A 16,512-nucleotide genomic window follows, 5' to 3' on the forward strand; every position below is an offset into this window, starting at 1 on the left:
CCCGGTTACATCCATAACTCTTTTCCATAAGAATCGCCAGGCAACTCTCACGGCGCTAACCCCAATCCTACTCGCCCTAACCCGGATCGAGCCAGAGAAGTATTAGCACTCCAGACCCCGTGTAACAGCATGTTGTTTTGCAACCACAACTTAAGCTCTCACATTCTCTCTTATTCTATTCCTTAGTGCCGTATAGTTTTATCGAGAAACAAGAAATAATGTTGAGGGAAAACAGTTTTAGGTCCCCTATTCTACAGCCAATCAGACCTGATTGATTGTGGTGCAACAGCTAACATAGTTGAGTTATAGGATGATCTCTACATACTAGCTCATTTGGCTGAATTGCTTTTTTTCACCACCAGAAACAATGTGCGTAGAGAGTTCAACTTGTTACACGAAACCGTTAGACATGAATGTGTTGTTGTCTCAGTGTGCAACAAAACAGCTCTATGACAAACAAGTAGGATCGGGAAAAGCCCACAGGATCTTAAATTGAAAACCTGTGCTTAGGGGTGCAATTCGAAAATGCTTTTCGCTTGAAGTCTAATGCAAAAAGTGATGTTTGCAAACATGAATATTCTATTTGCAATTTCAGAGTCGAGTAGATACACATTCATGTCTTGTGGATCATTTAATCACGGGCCAGATTCAGGGAGAGACTAAAGTCGTACATGATATATAAACTGGTTGTTCCTCAACTCAAATGCAGTACCAACAACTCACTCATCAGCACTTATCATACCGCACTTTCTACGCTCTTTATCTGTAAATCAGCTCTAACCATGCATTTCACTTCTATCGCTACGCTTTTCTCGGTCTTGGCTGTTGCCAACGCTCAACTCACATTCAACATTACGCGAGCTTCCGCTCCTGGAAATATGGCAAAATATCACTGTTTGTATGTATCTCGTAATCCGGGACATGCATGGTGCTTTGGGTTAACATCAAGAATTAGGAACAACAATAAGCTCAAAGGTTGGCTTCCCAGTTGTATCTACGAATGTCAAATCCAAGCTAGCATGCTCGATGGCTGCGCAGCCGAAGACTTTGCCTGCCACTGCGTAAACCACTACAAGTACTCTAAAGTATGTTCCTTTCATAACTCCCACTCTTCTCCACCTACAGGTCTTACAATCTAACAATGCAAAGTTGATCGAGCCCTGTACTGTTCCTCCCGGGCTGGGCGGCAAGGGTCACTGTACCGTGAATGATCTTTACAAGGCTCGTCCCATTATCGACGACATGTGCAACTTTTATAATGCCACAATTTATAAAAGCTATGACGGCTGCCCGCAGATGCTGAGTCCGAGTGTTACTTATGGGATTATCATGAATGAGGGCGTTGTGATAACTCAGTAGAGAGCTGAGTGATGCATGGATCTTTGGGGTTTAGGAGTTAGCGTGTAATAAAATCCCGTGCGTCGAAGTTTTATATCTGATGCAGTGATGAAGGACTTTGAGAACCGCACATGTTTGTCTGATGGTACATTTGACGTGCGACTACTAGACAAGGTCTCAGTATCATAGGAATATAAGTCGCCCTTCACTCGAAGTTCATTTTGCCCCTACATGTTATGTGTTTCTGGGCTGACTCATTATCTTCACAAGGCAACAGCCAATGCATACTAACACAAAGAGATAGCCCACTCGAAGAGACTACGCCCTATCAACAAATCACGAAATGCCAGAGACATACGGAGAATACAAGCAGCATGGTGAGCGTCGTGGCGCAATCGCTAGCCAAGGTGGGAAGGATGACGGCAAGTAGCAATGTTTTATTTCTCTTCTCACCATTGGAGTATTTGTAAGTGAGATACAAAATATCCTAAGTGAGTGATGTACTCACCAAGTGCAGGTTGTCGTTCAATAAGGAATTGACCAATAGCATTGAGCTGATTCGCCTGTCCCAACTCTTCCCTGATATAGACTAGCGCACGAAAGGGCTTGGCATCGCAGCTCGGATTGCATCTTTCTAGCAACATCGTCACGACCGACCGCTCATCCCATTGCACGTCCACACCCGCACCTGACATCTTCACAATGGCTCTCGGACCCGAATCCCAGGCAAAGACCAAGACCACGTATGTCTCGGCCCTCCCCGCACGCCACGGCACCCGCACCCGCCTCGAAAGATTCCGCGCCCCAACCCGCATTCCATAGACGGCACACATGTGCATGGCCGACTTGAGTGGAGCGCATGCTGACGATAGCATAGATGGCACATCGGCGCATGGGGTAACCCCTACGAGGGCGGTGGCCGACCCGGCAAGGGCATCGTCACCTACCAGCTGAGCCCCAACCGACAGCGTCCCATGGCCAACTTCCTCAGCAAGGGCTTCTGGAACGTTGTGCGCCGATCCAAGAACCAGGTTCTCTACATCGTTCCTCCGCTAGTTCTCGGATACGGAGCCATGCAGTGGGCAATCGAGAGGTGAGTTCATGACGCTGGGTTGAGATGCGAAATGGAAAGGCGATGGGTAGGACAAAACCAAAGGTGGTCCGGAAGGCTAACGATGAGACTAGGAACGAATTCCTCAACTCGAAGCCTGGCCGTGCTCTGTATGCCGATGAGGAGGAGTAAATGCGCGGAGCAGAAGTGGCGAGAGGCTGGCTTGATGGAGGGTAGTGCATGTCGTTGAAGAACTCAAGTGGAGGATACGCGCAACATGCTAGTCATTGTAGCGAGACGACAAATAGACTGTATAACCAAGACTTGAATCTATACCTTTCTGTTTGTTTGACTTTGTATGTGCCCTGTCGGCTCCTTCGGATTGCACATGTATGCTTTCGAATTATGTCACATACCATTCTTCTGGCATCGACTGGCTGTAGGATACAGCAGGCCCGGATAAATGGGTAGCAACGTATCTTCAAAAGCGTGTATAGTCTCAGTGGCACAAAGGCGGCATGATTAATTGTTGCGGCATACTATGAAATTTCGATGTCCCTAGAAGGCAATCTTCATAACGACAGTATCGCTCAAACAGCGACAGATAGATCTGGGGGATAGCTACTACAACCTATTGGTGGACTTTCGGCTTCATCAACACGATAATGGTATTAGAATTGGTATGGCTTGGCGTGAATGTCGGTATGTTCAATACCCCAAGCTTTCTCAACATTTTAAGAACTGTTGGCACTTTGGTTTACTCGCGCAGGACATGGGTTCTCTTAGGAGATTCTTGAGGAAACTTGTGTACAACGGTTGTACACTATTTGTAAAAGTTGTGTGTCAAACATGGATGTTGGAATATACTCGTCAATTTGTTGCCCTCAGATACCTCGATGAAGAGGCTATAGACATAGTTCAGTCGAACCAAGACCCGCTGCAGGTTGGCATTAGCCTACGGCCCCCACAGTATAATCATCAGCAGTATGTATAAGCCAGTGATTGGTCTTGGAATAGTGCATGCAAACGATACAATCGCTGGAACGGTACAGAATGTGGAAGTGGTAAAGCTCAAAATATGCCATTGGTCCGCATATAGAAATCAAAAGTCTCGAACTCTTGTGGATAAGAATCCAAGAATTGATGAATACAGTCCCACCAATCTTTACCCCATTCTGCTGTGAACAAGGCTTTACAATACTCCCAGTAGTCCGGATACCAACCCGATGATTGCCAATCAATGATTGCGACAATCTCAATAGGACTCGTGGCGCTGACTATGATGTTCCCTCGATGTAGATCACCATGCGTAAAAACAATAGGCCCATTGTCTGGAAGTAAGTCTCTCCATGGGTCTGGGATGCTTTGTGGATTTGGAACACGCCGGCGCCACGACCAGGAAAGCCAGTCGTGGAACTCAGCCCGTGAGGGAAACGGTCTCAACAAAAGTATTTCTTTCAAGCAGACATCTTCCCCAGGACCACGACATATGTTTCCTATAAGCATTTAGCGGAGTCACATCGAAATAATCGAAACACTTACCGATCATTTGCTGTAATTCGCTGTCCTGGAGGCTCCGAAGAGAAGATACCATGGCACGGAGATCAGTACAGATTGCTTGCTTGTCAGCGCAAGACAGCTCAGGCCATCGCTCTAAGAGCGTGGGACCCTGGATTAGTTGCATGTAGATGAAGACGTAGCGACCCTTTCCTTCCTGTTCAAGAACTCTCCATCCATAAAGCTCCGGTACCGGAACAGCTTCCTGGAACATTCTGCGGACAACCCAGATGTTGATGGCCTCCGTTGTAGTGACATGTCGCCCGAATTTTACAGCAAGACTGAGGTCTTCAAACTTTACTATGTTTGAATGAGAATCATTTGGAACGAGGGAAAGTAAGTGTTCGTGTGTCGGGAATTGTTGTGTTTGGCCATGAGTCTTAAACCAAGCTGTATCGGGAAAGTCCATTTGCAATTGGGAGCAATCTGGAAGCTCCGCAAGGGAGATTTTTGGATAGGTGGTCATTTTGGCCCAAGTTCTCAGGAGTCACATTCCAGTGCTGGGACGGTAAAGGTACAGTATGCGTGGCGTATAGCCTAGGACAAGCAGGCTGCGTGTAGTGAAAATGAAACAACAGCACTGTGTTGACCAAGTGAGTTCAGACCGGCTTACGAGAGAGCGAAGAATGTACCATTAGGTAGCGATACTGTGAGCCGTAGGTAGACATAGCAGTATGCACGTAAAGATTTGGTAAGAGTTAGTCCCAGCTACCGTGGTCGAGGACAGCGTGCTACGTAAGCTAACTTATTGAACTCTGTTTCCATTGGCAGTTGGAAAACCCACTATTTGGACTTTTTGTAATTATGATTTGTTATCAGAAGGACATGTTTTTATCTGAGGAATCTCGAAGTAGGATGAAGTGAAAGTAAAGCATTGATGTTTAGCGTCTGCGCTAACCTGATAGGTCCAATCTATGAGGAAACGCATTGAGGCTGGCCGGACCCCGCTTAGTCAGTCGGCGTGTCGGCGATGCGAGGAACTTCGATGATTCTGTCATATCTTAGCTTTTGCCATCAAAGGCGCACCCGCCACAAAGACTCTCCTCTTGCCAGCGCGTGGCAGTACAGTCCAATCCATTCAGGCGCGGATCTTCCGGTCACCCGCCGTCTTAATTCTCTTTCTTTCCCCGCTTTCACTGTATTATACCCCAATCCCGAGCCACTTATTGTAGCCCCTCCCCCATCCATCATTTAGCCTAGGCCACCGCTGCCATGTCAACTCTCCTCCGACAATCAGGCAACCTCGCCCGCCTTTCTCGACCTTACTTCAACGCTGCTTTCACAAGAGCACCACGCACATTACGGACATGCGCACCACTGCCACAATGTATATACGCCCAGCAACGTGCCCGGAGATTTGCGACAGGACCACCAGGAGAGCCAAAGAACAAGAAGGACGATGACTCGGCACAGAAGGACGGTCATTCTGAGAGACCGGGCTCTAATGAACCTTCAAGAACAGACAAGGACAATCAAGGCCAGCCTCAGATGGCTAAGCTGACCCCAGAGGAGGAAAAGATGCTGGATCAGCTGGTGTCGTTTGTGACCATGGGTGTCCCGAAGGCTGAGAAGCAGAACATCAAGGACGCAATGGAGGAAATCAAGCGAAATGGCATACCACCCGAGCTCCGCCTAGAGATGGACAAGCTAGAAAGAGGCGAGAAGCTGGATCTGGCCACGGCGGCGAAGATCTCGCGCTTAACCACCAACATGGCCCGCAAGGCCGCCGAGCAGCAAAAGTTCAACAACGATAGCCCACAAGAGCCACAGCAGAAGGCGGGTGCACACGACCCAGGCCCAGGCAAGGGCTCCAAGGGTGGTGCTGGTGGGCCACCCGGACCCCAATTTGGTGGCGGTATGGACACGAACACATTACTTATCAGTGCTTTCCTCGCATACCTTACCTACAAGATGGTCTTCCCAGGCGAGAATACTAAGGAGATTACATGGCAAGAGTTCCGGACTACCTTCTTAGACAAGGGTCTGGTTGAGAAGATTGTCATCCTCAACGGCAACAAGGCAAAGGTGCACCTACATCGCGAGGCTGTTGCCTCCATGTACCCTGACTCTCCCTCTGTTAACCAGAACTTCTACTACTACTTCACCATTGGCTCGGTCGAGGCTTTTGAACGCAAAATGGACGATGCTCAATATGAACTTGGCATCCCCAGCTCTGAGCGCATCCCTGTCGCCTACTCGAACGAAATCTCCTGGTTTGGCACTTTCCTGTCATTCGGCCCTACCATCCTCCTTCTTGGAGCACTCTTCTACTTCACAAGGCGTGCGGGAGGTGGTGCAGGAGGAGGCGGTGGTGTCTTCGGTATGGGCAAGAGTCGCGCTAAGAAGTTCAACCATGAGACAGACGTCAAGGTTAAGTTCAGTGACGTTGCCGGCATGGATGAGGCCAAGCAGGAGATTATGGAGTTTGTCTCCTTTCTCAAGGATCCCGGCCGATTCCAGAAGCTCGGCGCAAAGATCCCTCGTGGTGCCATTCTCTCTGGATCCCCAGGTACTGGTAAGACACTCCTTGCCAAGGCTACCGCTGGAGAGTCGGGTGTACCCTTCTTCAGTGTCAGTGGATCAGAGTTCGTCGAGATGTTTGTAGGTGTTGGTGCTTCGCGAGTCAGAGACCTGTTCGCCAATGCGCGGAAGAGTACACCATGCATCATCTTCATCGATGAAATCGATGCCATTGGTCGTGCTCGTTCGAAACAAAACTTTGGTGGTGGCAACGACGAGCGTGAAGCCACCCTCAATCAGATCCTCACCGAGATGGATGGTTTCAATACCACTGAGCAAGTAGTTGTCCTTGCAGGTACCAATCGACCGGACGTTCTGGATAAGGCCCTTATGCGACCTGGTCGTTTCGATAGGCATATCAACATTGACAAGCCTACCATGGATGGCCGTGGCCAGATCTTCGGTGTCCATCTGAAGAAGATTGTCACCAAGGAAGACATGGAGTTCTTGAAGGGCAGATTAGCAGCTTTGACACCTGGCTTTTCTGGTGCTGACATTGCCAACTGCGTCAACGAAGCTGCTTTGATTGGTAAGAATTCTACATCACGATTACATATTCTATTGCTAACACTTATTAGCCGCCCGTGCGAACGCGGATACTGTCGCCATGGTGCATTTCGAACAGGCCATTGAGCGAGTCATTGGCGGTCTTGAGAAGAAGTCTCTCGTCCTCAAGCCAGAAGAGAAGAAGACCGTCGCTTACCACGAAGCTGGCCACGCTATCTGCGGTTGGTACTTCAAGTGGGCGGACCCTCTCCTCAAGGTCTCCATTATTCCCCGTGGCCAAGGTGCACTCGGTTATGCTCAATATCTTCCTAATGGTGACACCTACCTGATGAACGTAAATCAGCTCATGGACCGTATGGCGATGACACTCGGCGGACGTGTTTCCGAAGAACTCCATTTCGACACCGTCACATCCGGTGCGTCTGACGATTTCCGCAAGGTCACCCAGATGGCCACTGCAATGGTCAGCAAATGGGGCATGAGCAAGAAGATCGGCTATATCTACTTTGAAGACGGTGAGGGCCAGCAACTCACCAAGCCCTTCTCCGAAGACACTGCCAAGAATATCGACATGGAAGTCAAGCGCATCGTAGATGAGGCCTACAAGCAATGCAAAGACTTGCTCACCGAGAAGAAACACGAAGTAGGCCTGGTTGCTGAAGAACTGCTCAGGAAGGAAATGCTTGGCCGCGAAGACATGATTAGGCTATTGGGACCCCGACCCTTCGAAGACAACCAGGATTTCCACAAGTACTTCTCGGGCGAGTACGGCAAGGCGCCCGGATATATAGAACCAAAGGGTGACGACGGCGTCAAGGGGCCACTTGTACCACCCAGCCCAGCCACATTCAAGGATCTGGACAGCAGCAGTAGGTGATGAAATGTAGTACATTTTCTTGATTTTCCCTTCCACTATGATATGAAGAGGCGTGTTTTTCTATAGGCATGGGGCGATTTAGAGCATTTTTTTTTCGTTTGCGGCGGGGTATTCCAAATTCCACTCTTGAACGAGTTCCATATGCGTAGGGCTGTGCCTTTCTTTTTTTTGGGCATTGTAAAAAAACGCATCAACTTGTACGATTAGTAGAGAAACTTCTTTTTCTTTCTTGGATTCCAAAATCGATGACAAAGGGGACGATGAAGGTCGACGAGGAAAAGAGAATCACCAATCAAATATTCATGAATTGTAATCTTTCCATGACACATTGCAAAGTGCGATTTTCTCAAAAGCGAATGTCTCGTCAAGTCCACTCCATGTCCAATCCCTCCTCTCATCTATCAAAACCAATGATAAAAAAAAGGGGTCATGAAGAGTAACTCGCTAAATTTTTTGTGCCATGTATTTGTCCCTAGAAACTACCCTAATGCCCCTCAAATTTCCTTCATAACCAAAGATCCAAAAGTTGTGGGGAAAAGCGAAAGTAATGAAAGGTATCAAAATACGTCGTCAAAGAAATGAAGAAAAAAAAAGAAAGAAGGGAGAAGGAAGAGAAGAAAGGAAAAAAAAAGAGGTCATTTTCTATATTGCTCGTCCCCAATCTCCGAACAACCATCTGTCTCTCTAAAACGTGGGGGTGGGGGGAAATGTTTTTCTTTTCTTTCTCTTTCATACCGTCTATCCATCTACTTCATCAGAAACACCTGAAGCAGTCGCAGTTGCGCTCGCAGGCGCCGGCAGCGCGGTGGTCGGCGCCGTAGCAGCAGTAGGCGTCACCTCACCACCGCTCACACCCTTACACCACGGGTGCTCCAACACCATACTAATCGTAATCCTCTTTTCGACATCGCGGTCCAGCATCAAGCGGACCAAATCGATACTTTCTTCGGACATGACCCAAGGGACGCGGAGATCGTGGTCCATGATTTCATCAATCGAGTAGAAGGGGTTTTCCTTGTAGATGATGGTGTAAAGGAGGATGCCGAGGGCCCAGACGTCTTGTTCTTTGCCGCGGTAGGCTTTGCCGGCTAGAACCTCGGGGGCAGCGTAGTCTGTTTGGGGGCGTCATTAGTATGTGGGCGGAAATCTCAGGGGTTAAAAAGCAAAAAAAAGGGACGTACCGATGGTGCCAACAAAGACGTCAAAAGGCCCGCTCTTAATATATGCTGCGCTGCCAAAATCAATGAGCTTGATGTTGCCTTCGCCATCTAGTACCACGTTCTCGTCCTTGATGTCGCGATGTACAACCTTGGCCTTTGTGTGCAGGTGGTGTATCGCTTCGGCGACTTGAACAAAAATCTTGCGGCACTCCTTCTCTTCCATGTTGACCCGTAGCTCGATGTAGTCAAACAAATCCATACCTGGCAGGCCATGCGGTATCATTTCAATGTAGTAGTTGATATCGTCCTCGAAAAAATCGGCCATTTCGACAATATTGGGGTGCTTGAAGCCATCCCGGCGGAGGTAATCTAGCACATGGATTTCGAGGGGAACAGTTCCTAACCTCCGGTCTCGTGTCCACGTATCAACGAGAATGCGCCTCTTTGTAACGTACTTGATCACCACCTTCTTGTTGCTGGCCTTCTTGTACCGACAGAGCTTGACTTGGCCGTATGCGCCCTGTCCCATTTCTTCCAGCACGACAAAGTCGTTGATAGTCTTCTTGTGGGGTGGTTCTTCTTGCATTGTAGCTGGTGGTGGAGCTTGTGTTGGGGGTTCAGGAGGGTTCATGGGCTGCATAGCTTCTTGTATTTGCTGGGTTATAAGCGATACAGAGGTCGGTGCACCCTGCGATTGATGTGATTCTGGTTCGTGAAGAATAGGGAAACTCGATTGGCCAGGTTGCAATTGGCGGGGCGAGGGTGGACGAGACAATAGCGGAGTCACGGGCCCAATACCATGGTTCGCAGCATGCAGTTGTCTGGAGTAGGTTATCCATAATGCGTAGACCAGCTCTGGACCCTTAGTTGGTTTGGGTGACGACCCGTCTTCCTCTTCAATCACGTTTTCGTCGAAGCGAGGCGTTTTCTCGCTCTTGACTACCCGCATTTGCACGTCAACCATGATCTCGGAACCATCACGGTGGAGAGCTGGCAGGCCACTTGGCTTTAAGAAAATAGCTGCCGCATCTGCGCTGCCTTCTCGCATGGCCAGCAAGGCTCGAGCGCGGCGGAAGCTGTGTTCGGGGATGACGATACCATCCACCAGCTCAATCTTATCCTCGTCTGTCATGACGTGTAGAATCTTGTCAAATGCAGGTATGAGCTTGCTAACATGGATACCTTCAGGCCGCGGCTGTCCGAACAAAGCTGATGAAAAGACGGAATTGGAACTTGTGATTTTGAGGTCGGCAGAATTTAGAACAATGATACCGGCAATGTGCGGGAAACTTGAGATGCGGAATGTTGGTTCGCCGGGTAATGCCTCCACTGTTACTGGTATGTTGATGCTGTTTGATGTTCGAGCGGTGTAGCTGCGGAACTCATCGATCGAATCATAGTCGAGAGCTCCAGTGTTTGTACCTCGAAGTCGTGGTATGCCAGGTATCAGCCGCTTAAGATCCATCCCTCGTCGTAATCGATCACTTCCGAAGACGGCTTCTGTCGCGCCCCAGCCCTTGGATACGCAGCCTACTTCGTCAACGGTAATGTACACGACGTCTTCAGCAATCTCCTCGAGTACCCAGATCAGGCTACCCCGCTTCTCCTTGACCCACAAGCTGGCAGACCCTGTAGAACCATTGCGTTTCTGAATAGGGATCACGTCGCCACATAGCAAAACGCCCCTTGAGCCCTTGGATTCATGGTTCAGCTTACCCGTCTTCTTGGCGTTGTAGTAGGATGATCCGCTGCCGTCGTCTGTCTTGGCCTTTCTCGCAGCTGTTACCCGCGACGGAGCCTTACTCAGCAACCGCGCTGTGACACCGCTGCCCACCTTTAAGTTATTCGTGCCGGGTGATGCTGCCGATTGTGCATTCTTTGAGCCAATCTCAGGGTCTCTCAACTTGTTCTCTAGCCATTTTCTGCGATCCTCTCGTACAACCTCGAGTATGCCCAGCTTGCGGACTTCAGCCCTCGTGACGCCAAATACCAAGCACGCCAGGTCATTAGCGGACGTGATGGTCCATGGTGATTCCGTTTCGGTAGTGAAGATGGCCTGTGCGGCTGGAACGTGTCTGCTGCCGTGGCCATGTGGCGCAGCTCCGACAGAATGTTGAACTGGTGCATTGCTGAAACTTGGTGTCAAGGAGGGCATCGTCGTAGGTGATACTAAGTCGCTGATTTTTTCTTGATCCCCTACCCGGTAGGGCTGTGCTAAAGCGTCATTGAGTTGGCTTTGTATAGTGAGGGGCACGACATCAGTAAGTGTACGTTTCAGGGCAGCTCGCTGCGGCCGAGGAGGTTGCGAGGTTGGTGGGGGTGAAGACGACGCTGCTGGTGTGCGTGTGCTCGAGGTATCAGAAGTACGATCAGTACTCGACGAGCTTCGCGCGCCTCGGGAGTCTGAGGCGCTGCTGGAATCACCGCCGTCAACCGTCGTCACTCGGTGTAACGATGGCCTTGCAGGTTCAAGCATGCTCTCTGGGCTCGCTGAGCGCTCGGCCATGAAGCCCTTCTCAAAGGGGTTGTTTCCCGACATGTCGGCTGGCCCCGTTACAGGACCCAGTGCACCCAGTCCATGGGCTCCTGTGCCATCTTGTCCAATGAGGTTTGCCCGAGTAAGCAGCTCCATCATACTCTGCACCTCCTGGTCGCCGCTGAGTTTTGCTTGGGCGTTTGCTATCCCAGGGTTTGTTGCTGCCCAGCCTAGCCGGTCACGCATAAACTCTATGGATCGTTTCAGCACATTCTGGCGATTGTGAATAAACTCCTCTGACTGTGTTGCAAACGAGAAAGAGTGAAGCGACTCGGAGGGAAAACGAGAGAGATCTTCGCCAAAAACAAATGTTGGCGAGGCGGGTGCCGTGGGCGCCGACTCGGAGGGGTGTCTCGATACTGGCGGAGTGCCAATGTTCAGGGAAGCAGCCCGTTGGGATGTTGAGAGCTGCTTGTGACTTGGCTGTTGGCGGATGCGACGCAGGCCGGAGGACCCTAGGCCATGCTCATGTTCTGGAACGATGGGAGACCTGAGGCAGACGCGTCAGCGATAATGACTACTCGCCATTGAGCGAATGAGGGAGACTCTTTCCCCCACTACGGCCATTACCACTGCTCCAACTACTCACCTAGCCATGCGGTCTAATTGTCCTGCATCGATGCTCAGGCGCTTTGCGGTATTTAGGGGCGGCGGAGGCCCCGAGCGGTAGTTCAGCAGGCTCGGGGTGCTTTTCGTCTTGACCAGCGGGGCATATTCGGCGATGGGCTCTGATTGCGGCAGGGAGTCGAAGGGTGCTTCTTCTGGTAGAGAGCCTGGTGGGGTCAGGACGTCAGCCAACGAACCCATGTATGTATGTATGTATATGTATATATGTAGGCAAGTGCGATGGGCAAATGCCAATTAGCTGGCCAACAGAGACGACAGGTTGACAGATTGGCCTGACGACAGAACACGGTATACGGGGAGGGAGGGTAGATATGTATCAGAGTGTGCAGGGCAGGCTTAGCGGGGACCGACAGAGGGACGTAGCCTCGTACGGGTGCTCTTTCGGGGGGTTCGAGTTCGTGTTGGAGGGCAGTGGCAGAGCAGAGCGGTGTGGCCTATGTACAATGGCTGCTGCTGAACGCGCGCCGGTGGTACACGCCGTTAAGAAGGAAAAGGCGTCGGCATGAGGATCCGGGGAAGAGGGTCATTTGACGTACCATGATCATTTGGCCTGCTCATTCCCTGAGGCGTACGAGCGCCTGTTCCCAGGCCCGGGGGGTTGGCTGGGCTCGGTAAGATCAGAGGCAGCGAATGACGATGATATAACTAGGCCTTGGTCTACGGGTACACAAGTCAACGTGTACTGGCCCGCGTGTTGCGTCTGGGGCAGATAGGGCAGATAGGGCTCCTGGGGTATGAAGCGGCGGGCGTGCGTGGTGCAAAGGGCTTCCGTGGCGGGGGTGCAGGTCTTCCTATGTCGGATGTCACCTGCAAGCCAATTCAGCTGCTGCGTGTATAAGAATGCGAGGCGAGGCGTGTGCTCGAGTCGACGGACGGCCAGCAGCAAAGTCAGTCAGCACTTAGCATATAGCAGTAGCAGTAGCGGGCGTAGTAGTGTATGTATAGTGAAAACGGCACGCAGGCTCGTCGCAGGCACTATGCGACTTGGGACGGTAACGGCGTTATTTGCATTGCGCCCCCCCGTTGGCCCCGCGAAATGCACAGACGTGGTCGACTCCCCTCAGATCTGATCTCCGTCCTCCGTCCCGACACAGCCCAGACGCGCCCACGCCCACACCGACACTACGCGTGCCGCCCTAGTACTCTACTAGACAGTGACGTCGCACACTCTGTTCATTGCAATGCTCGCCCTGCTCGACTCGCCATGATCCATGATGCCGTCCACTCCAGCCCAGCCAGGGGCACACTGTCTCTACACCCCCCACCTCTCTCTCTCCTTTCTTCTCCATGCCACCTGAACCATGCAACGCCCAACTACCTGCAACCTGGCCTCAACCGCCGACAAATCTCCGCTAACATTTCTTCTCCCATGGGCCTTCCAGCCGCGCATATTCTCCCTCTGCGTTCTGGGCTAGATATCCCGCCAATCCCGCATATAGGCTGTTGTGGTGACACGCGCACACACCCCTTTCGTCCAAGCCATGTGTGTTGCCTTTTCTTTTTCCACGTCACTCTCATCCTCCAGGCCTTGACGCAGCCTTTTGCACAGTTCCGGTCATCATCGCTGTCGAAGGGCATCTTTGTGCTGGTTCCAAAAGTTCCTACAGCCTGAGAAAAATGTCAGCCCATATGCGTACCAAGGTTTGGCAGTTGATGAAACACGCACCTCGATGCATGTTGGTTTGGTCGATCCACCACTCGCCAAAGCTGTCATCAGTAGCCAGGTCGGATGCAGTCACTCTCTCCTCTCTTTTGAGCCCACACAACATACACGGCTGCCGTGCAGGAATACCACCTTCTGCCTGCTTCAGTGTCTTGACCGGCATGGTTTCCTGCAGATCTGGGCCGCGGTCCAGAGTGCCAGCTTTGATTTGATTGACACCAGAGACAACATGTCGCAATCTCCCAACTTGCTCTTTCCAACTTCTCACCGCATCCGACACTTCTCTTTCTTCTTTCATGTTTTCCCCCTTGTCGATGCCCGTCAGTTTCATCCCAGAAGTTGCCCGCGATGACGCTGGCCCTATTCGCATGCCTTGAGACAGGTGTTGATCTCGTTTCCACCGCAGTTTTCGGCCTGCAATAATGTGCGCTGCTACGTTTGCCAACATTAGATAACCCTGAAGGTAAGCAATCGTTCCCGGCTCGGCCAGTAATTTGTTCCTCATAGGTAAAGGCTGTGCTGCCATGGGTTTGAAAAGCTTCTCTTGCGCTTCGGCGAACAGCGAAGGAAAGAGTGACAGCAAGACTCCAGGCGGTGGCACATTGGTAGGAGGCAGCTCGCCAGGTTGTGGGTCAGATGTCATTGGGGAGAGTACCGGCGGTGGTGTAGCGCTTGAGCCGGGTTTTGCAGCGGTATTGATAGATTTGGATTTGCTGGGTGCTTGCTGTGCTGCCTGTGTTGGAATAGATGCCTCCCAGTCGTCGAATTCATCCCACCCTTGATCGTCTTTTTGTTGTGAAATCGGTTCGGACTTTGGCGTAGGCTGCTTTGCCTTGGGTACGGTTCCAAAGCTACTCTTGATGCCTTTCTTTGGAGATACCTGGCTTTTTGGTAGCGGTTTTTCACGGCCTACATCTCGCTGGCGACTACTTGGAGGCTGCGGTTGTGATACGCTCATATCTCCAAGTAGGTCTGCAAGTGCTGAAGACGATTTGGTCGGTGCTCCTATATTTTTCGCTGCCTCTTCTTCACCCTCAAAATCACCAAAGTCGTCTTCGTCGTCAAATTCATCTTCTGCGTCAAATAGTACGCTCGGGTCTGCAGATTTCTTGGCTTTTACAACGGGTGCTTGTTGCCATGTCTGACCTAGCGGTTGTGAAGCTTGCTGTGGTGAAAATGCAAAAGGGTCTTGGGTGCTTGAGACGATGTTCCATTGGTTTGGCTGGGGCTGCGAGGCTTTGGGCGGCGCAAATGCGAACGGGTCTTGCGATTTGAGGGGAGCTGGCTCGAAAGAAGAACCACCTTCAAAGTCGCCCCAGTCATCGTTGTCACCCGTGTCGTTTCCTTGGGCCGAAGAAGAAACAAGACCCTGGAGATGGTTTGTCGACGGTGGCTGCTGCCATGAGCCGCCTGAGGCCGGGATGTTGGCCAGGTCATTGAAGAACCCAAAGTCCGATGTCGCGGGTGGGCCGGGCTTCGCAGGTGCTACTGACTGTTGCTGCTGGCTGGGAGGAGGGTCGGCCCCAAACTCCGCAAAAAGGTCCGCCGACATTGTCAATTCAAGAGCACGGAAGACGTGGTGTGGGAAGGCGAGACTGGTGTTTGGTCAGGAAGTAGTACTAGCCCAACAGCCTAGCCGAAATAGTGGGTCGACAATTGGAGCTATCCAATCCCGTCCCATCAGCCTTGACTATCTTCAGAAGGGATGGCTTACATATAAGCTTTTACACTGCCTGTTAAAGTAGTCCACAAAATGAGACTTTGGTAATTGTATCGCTGTGACTTTAGAGTCTTGTGTCACGTCAGTATGGCTTAAAGCTATGGCCATCCATCTAGCTGTCCATTTACTACCTGTCCAAGTCCTATCCGTTCGTCTACCTGCTATCCTTTCTCTAGCTACCTGTTCTCTAGCTACCCGTTCCGTAGCTATCAGTTTACTAGCTATCTATGTCCCATTTTGATATCTCAGCTGTCCGCTTACTACCTGTCCGCTCACTGCATGTCCGCTCACTGCATGTCCGCTTACTACCTATCCATTCCTTAGATGTCCGCTATCTAGTTGTCCGCTTACCAGCTATCAGTTCACTAGCTATCCGTTTACTACCTAGCTGTCCGTTCACTACACCATGCATCAGCGCCTAATAGCCACACAATTGCTACAATGTCCGCTTTTCTAAAATGTACCCAAACAAACAAATAATTGAATTAACATTCAGGCGTAGAACACAAAGGACCACGACATTAATAATCTCATAGCTCTATGTTTGTACAACATGGCACAACGCGTTCGTCCACTATTCGTTACACTTCGAAGCATCCGTTTTGACGGACCTAGGGAGTAAGCACATATGTACTCTTGTCGCATTGAACTCTATAGCGCATTAACAGAGTTTTATATCCCTTGTACTCAAGAGTAGATATGTCTGTATTATTAGAATGCAGCCTAGTAGGGGGTGGAGCTTAACCTTAGAGTAGTACATCATATCCGCATCATATCTATACTCATATTGTCCTCCTGTGCACACGAAGATGATAGGGACATAGGAATGAGGACGGTGTGTATATGGGGAGGGGGATGAGAACGATGCGGACAGGAGAACGGTGCTGGCGATGTGGACAGGAGAACGGTGCTGGCGATGTGGACAGGAGAACGGTGCTGGCGATGTGGACATGAGG

General features: G+C 50.7%; 6 protein-coding genes across 6 annotated transcripts; 3 read left to right on the forward strand and 3 right to left on the reverse strand.

Moving 5' to 3' along the window:
- Positions 1-782: 782 nt before the first annotated feature.
- Positions 783-1,359, forward strand: COCMIDRAFT_9534 (uncharacterized protein; the record flags this gene model as incomplete). The annotated part of the gene is made up of 3 exons (XM_007694670.1): positions 783-898; positions 956-1,085; positions 1,150-1,359. The coding sequence occupies 3 exons, from the start codon at positions 783-785 to the stop codon at positions 1,357-1,359; spliced, it is 456 nt and encodes a 151-aa protein (XP_007692860.1).
- A 681-nt stretch (positions 1,360-2,040) lies between these two features.
- COCMIDRAFT_30473 (uncharacterized protein) lies at positions 2,041-2,581 on the forward strand (the record flags this gene model as incomplete). The annotated part of the gene is made up of 3 exons (XM_007694671.1): positions 2,041-2,081; positions 2,216-2,431; positions 2,524-2,581. The coding sequence occupies 3 exons, from the start codon at positions 2,041-2,043 to the stop codon at positions 2,579-2,581; spliced, it is 315 nt and encodes a 104-aa protein (XP_007692861.1).
- Positions 2,582-3,460: 879 nt separating this feature from the next.
- Positions 3,461-4,412, reverse strand: COCMIDRAFT_41082 (uncharacterized protein; the record flags this gene model as incomplete). Its single annotated transcript, XM_007694672.1, has 2 exons — positions 3,461-3,885; positions 3,932-4,412. 2 exons carry the CDS (start codon positions 4,410-4,412, stop codon positions 3,461-3,463), a joined length of 906 nt encoding a protein of 301 aa, XP_007692862.1.
- A 746-nt stretch (positions 4,413-5,158) lies between these two features.
- Positions 5,159-7,850, forward strand: COCMIDRAFT_9537 (uncharacterized protein; the record flags this gene model as incomplete). Its single annotated transcript, XM_007694673.1, has 2 exons — positions 5,159-6,995; positions 7,045-7,850. 2 exons carry the CDS (start codon positions 5,159-5,161, stop codon positions 7,848-7,850), a joined length of 2,643 nt encoding a protein of 880 aa, XP_007692863.1.
- Positions 7,851-8,588: 738 nt separating this feature from the next.
- COCMIDRAFT_108329 (uncharacterized protein) lies at positions 8,589-12,353 on the reverse strand (the record flags this gene model as incomplete). Its single annotated transcript, XM_007694674.1, has 3 exons — positions 8,589-8,962; positions 9,032-12,036; positions 12,136-12,353. The coding sequence occupies 3 exons, from the start codon at positions 12,351-12,353 to the stop codon at positions 8,589-8,591; spliced, it is 3,597 nt and encodes a 1,198-aa protein (XP_007692864.1).
- Positions 12,354-13,731: 1,378 nt separating this feature from the next.
- COCMIDRAFT_108352 (uncharacterized protein) lies at positions 13,732-15,388 on the reverse strand (the record flags this gene model as incomplete). The annotated part of the gene is made up of 2 exons (XM_007694675.1): positions 13,732-13,781; positions 13,840-15,388. The coding sequence occupies 2 exons, from the start codon at positions 15,386-15,388 to the stop codon at positions 13,732-13,734; spliced, it is 1,599 nt and encodes a 532-aa protein (XP_007692865.1).
- Positions 15,389-16,512: the final 1,124 nt, after the last annotated feature.

This window comes from Bipolaris oryzae, assembly GCF_000523455.1.
Source record: "Bipolaris oryzae ATCC 44560 unplaced genomic scaffold scaffold_233, whole genome shotgun sequence".
NCBI lineage: Eukaryota > Fungi > Ascomycota > Dothideomycetes > Pleosporales > Pleosporaceae > Bipolaris > Bipolaris oryzae.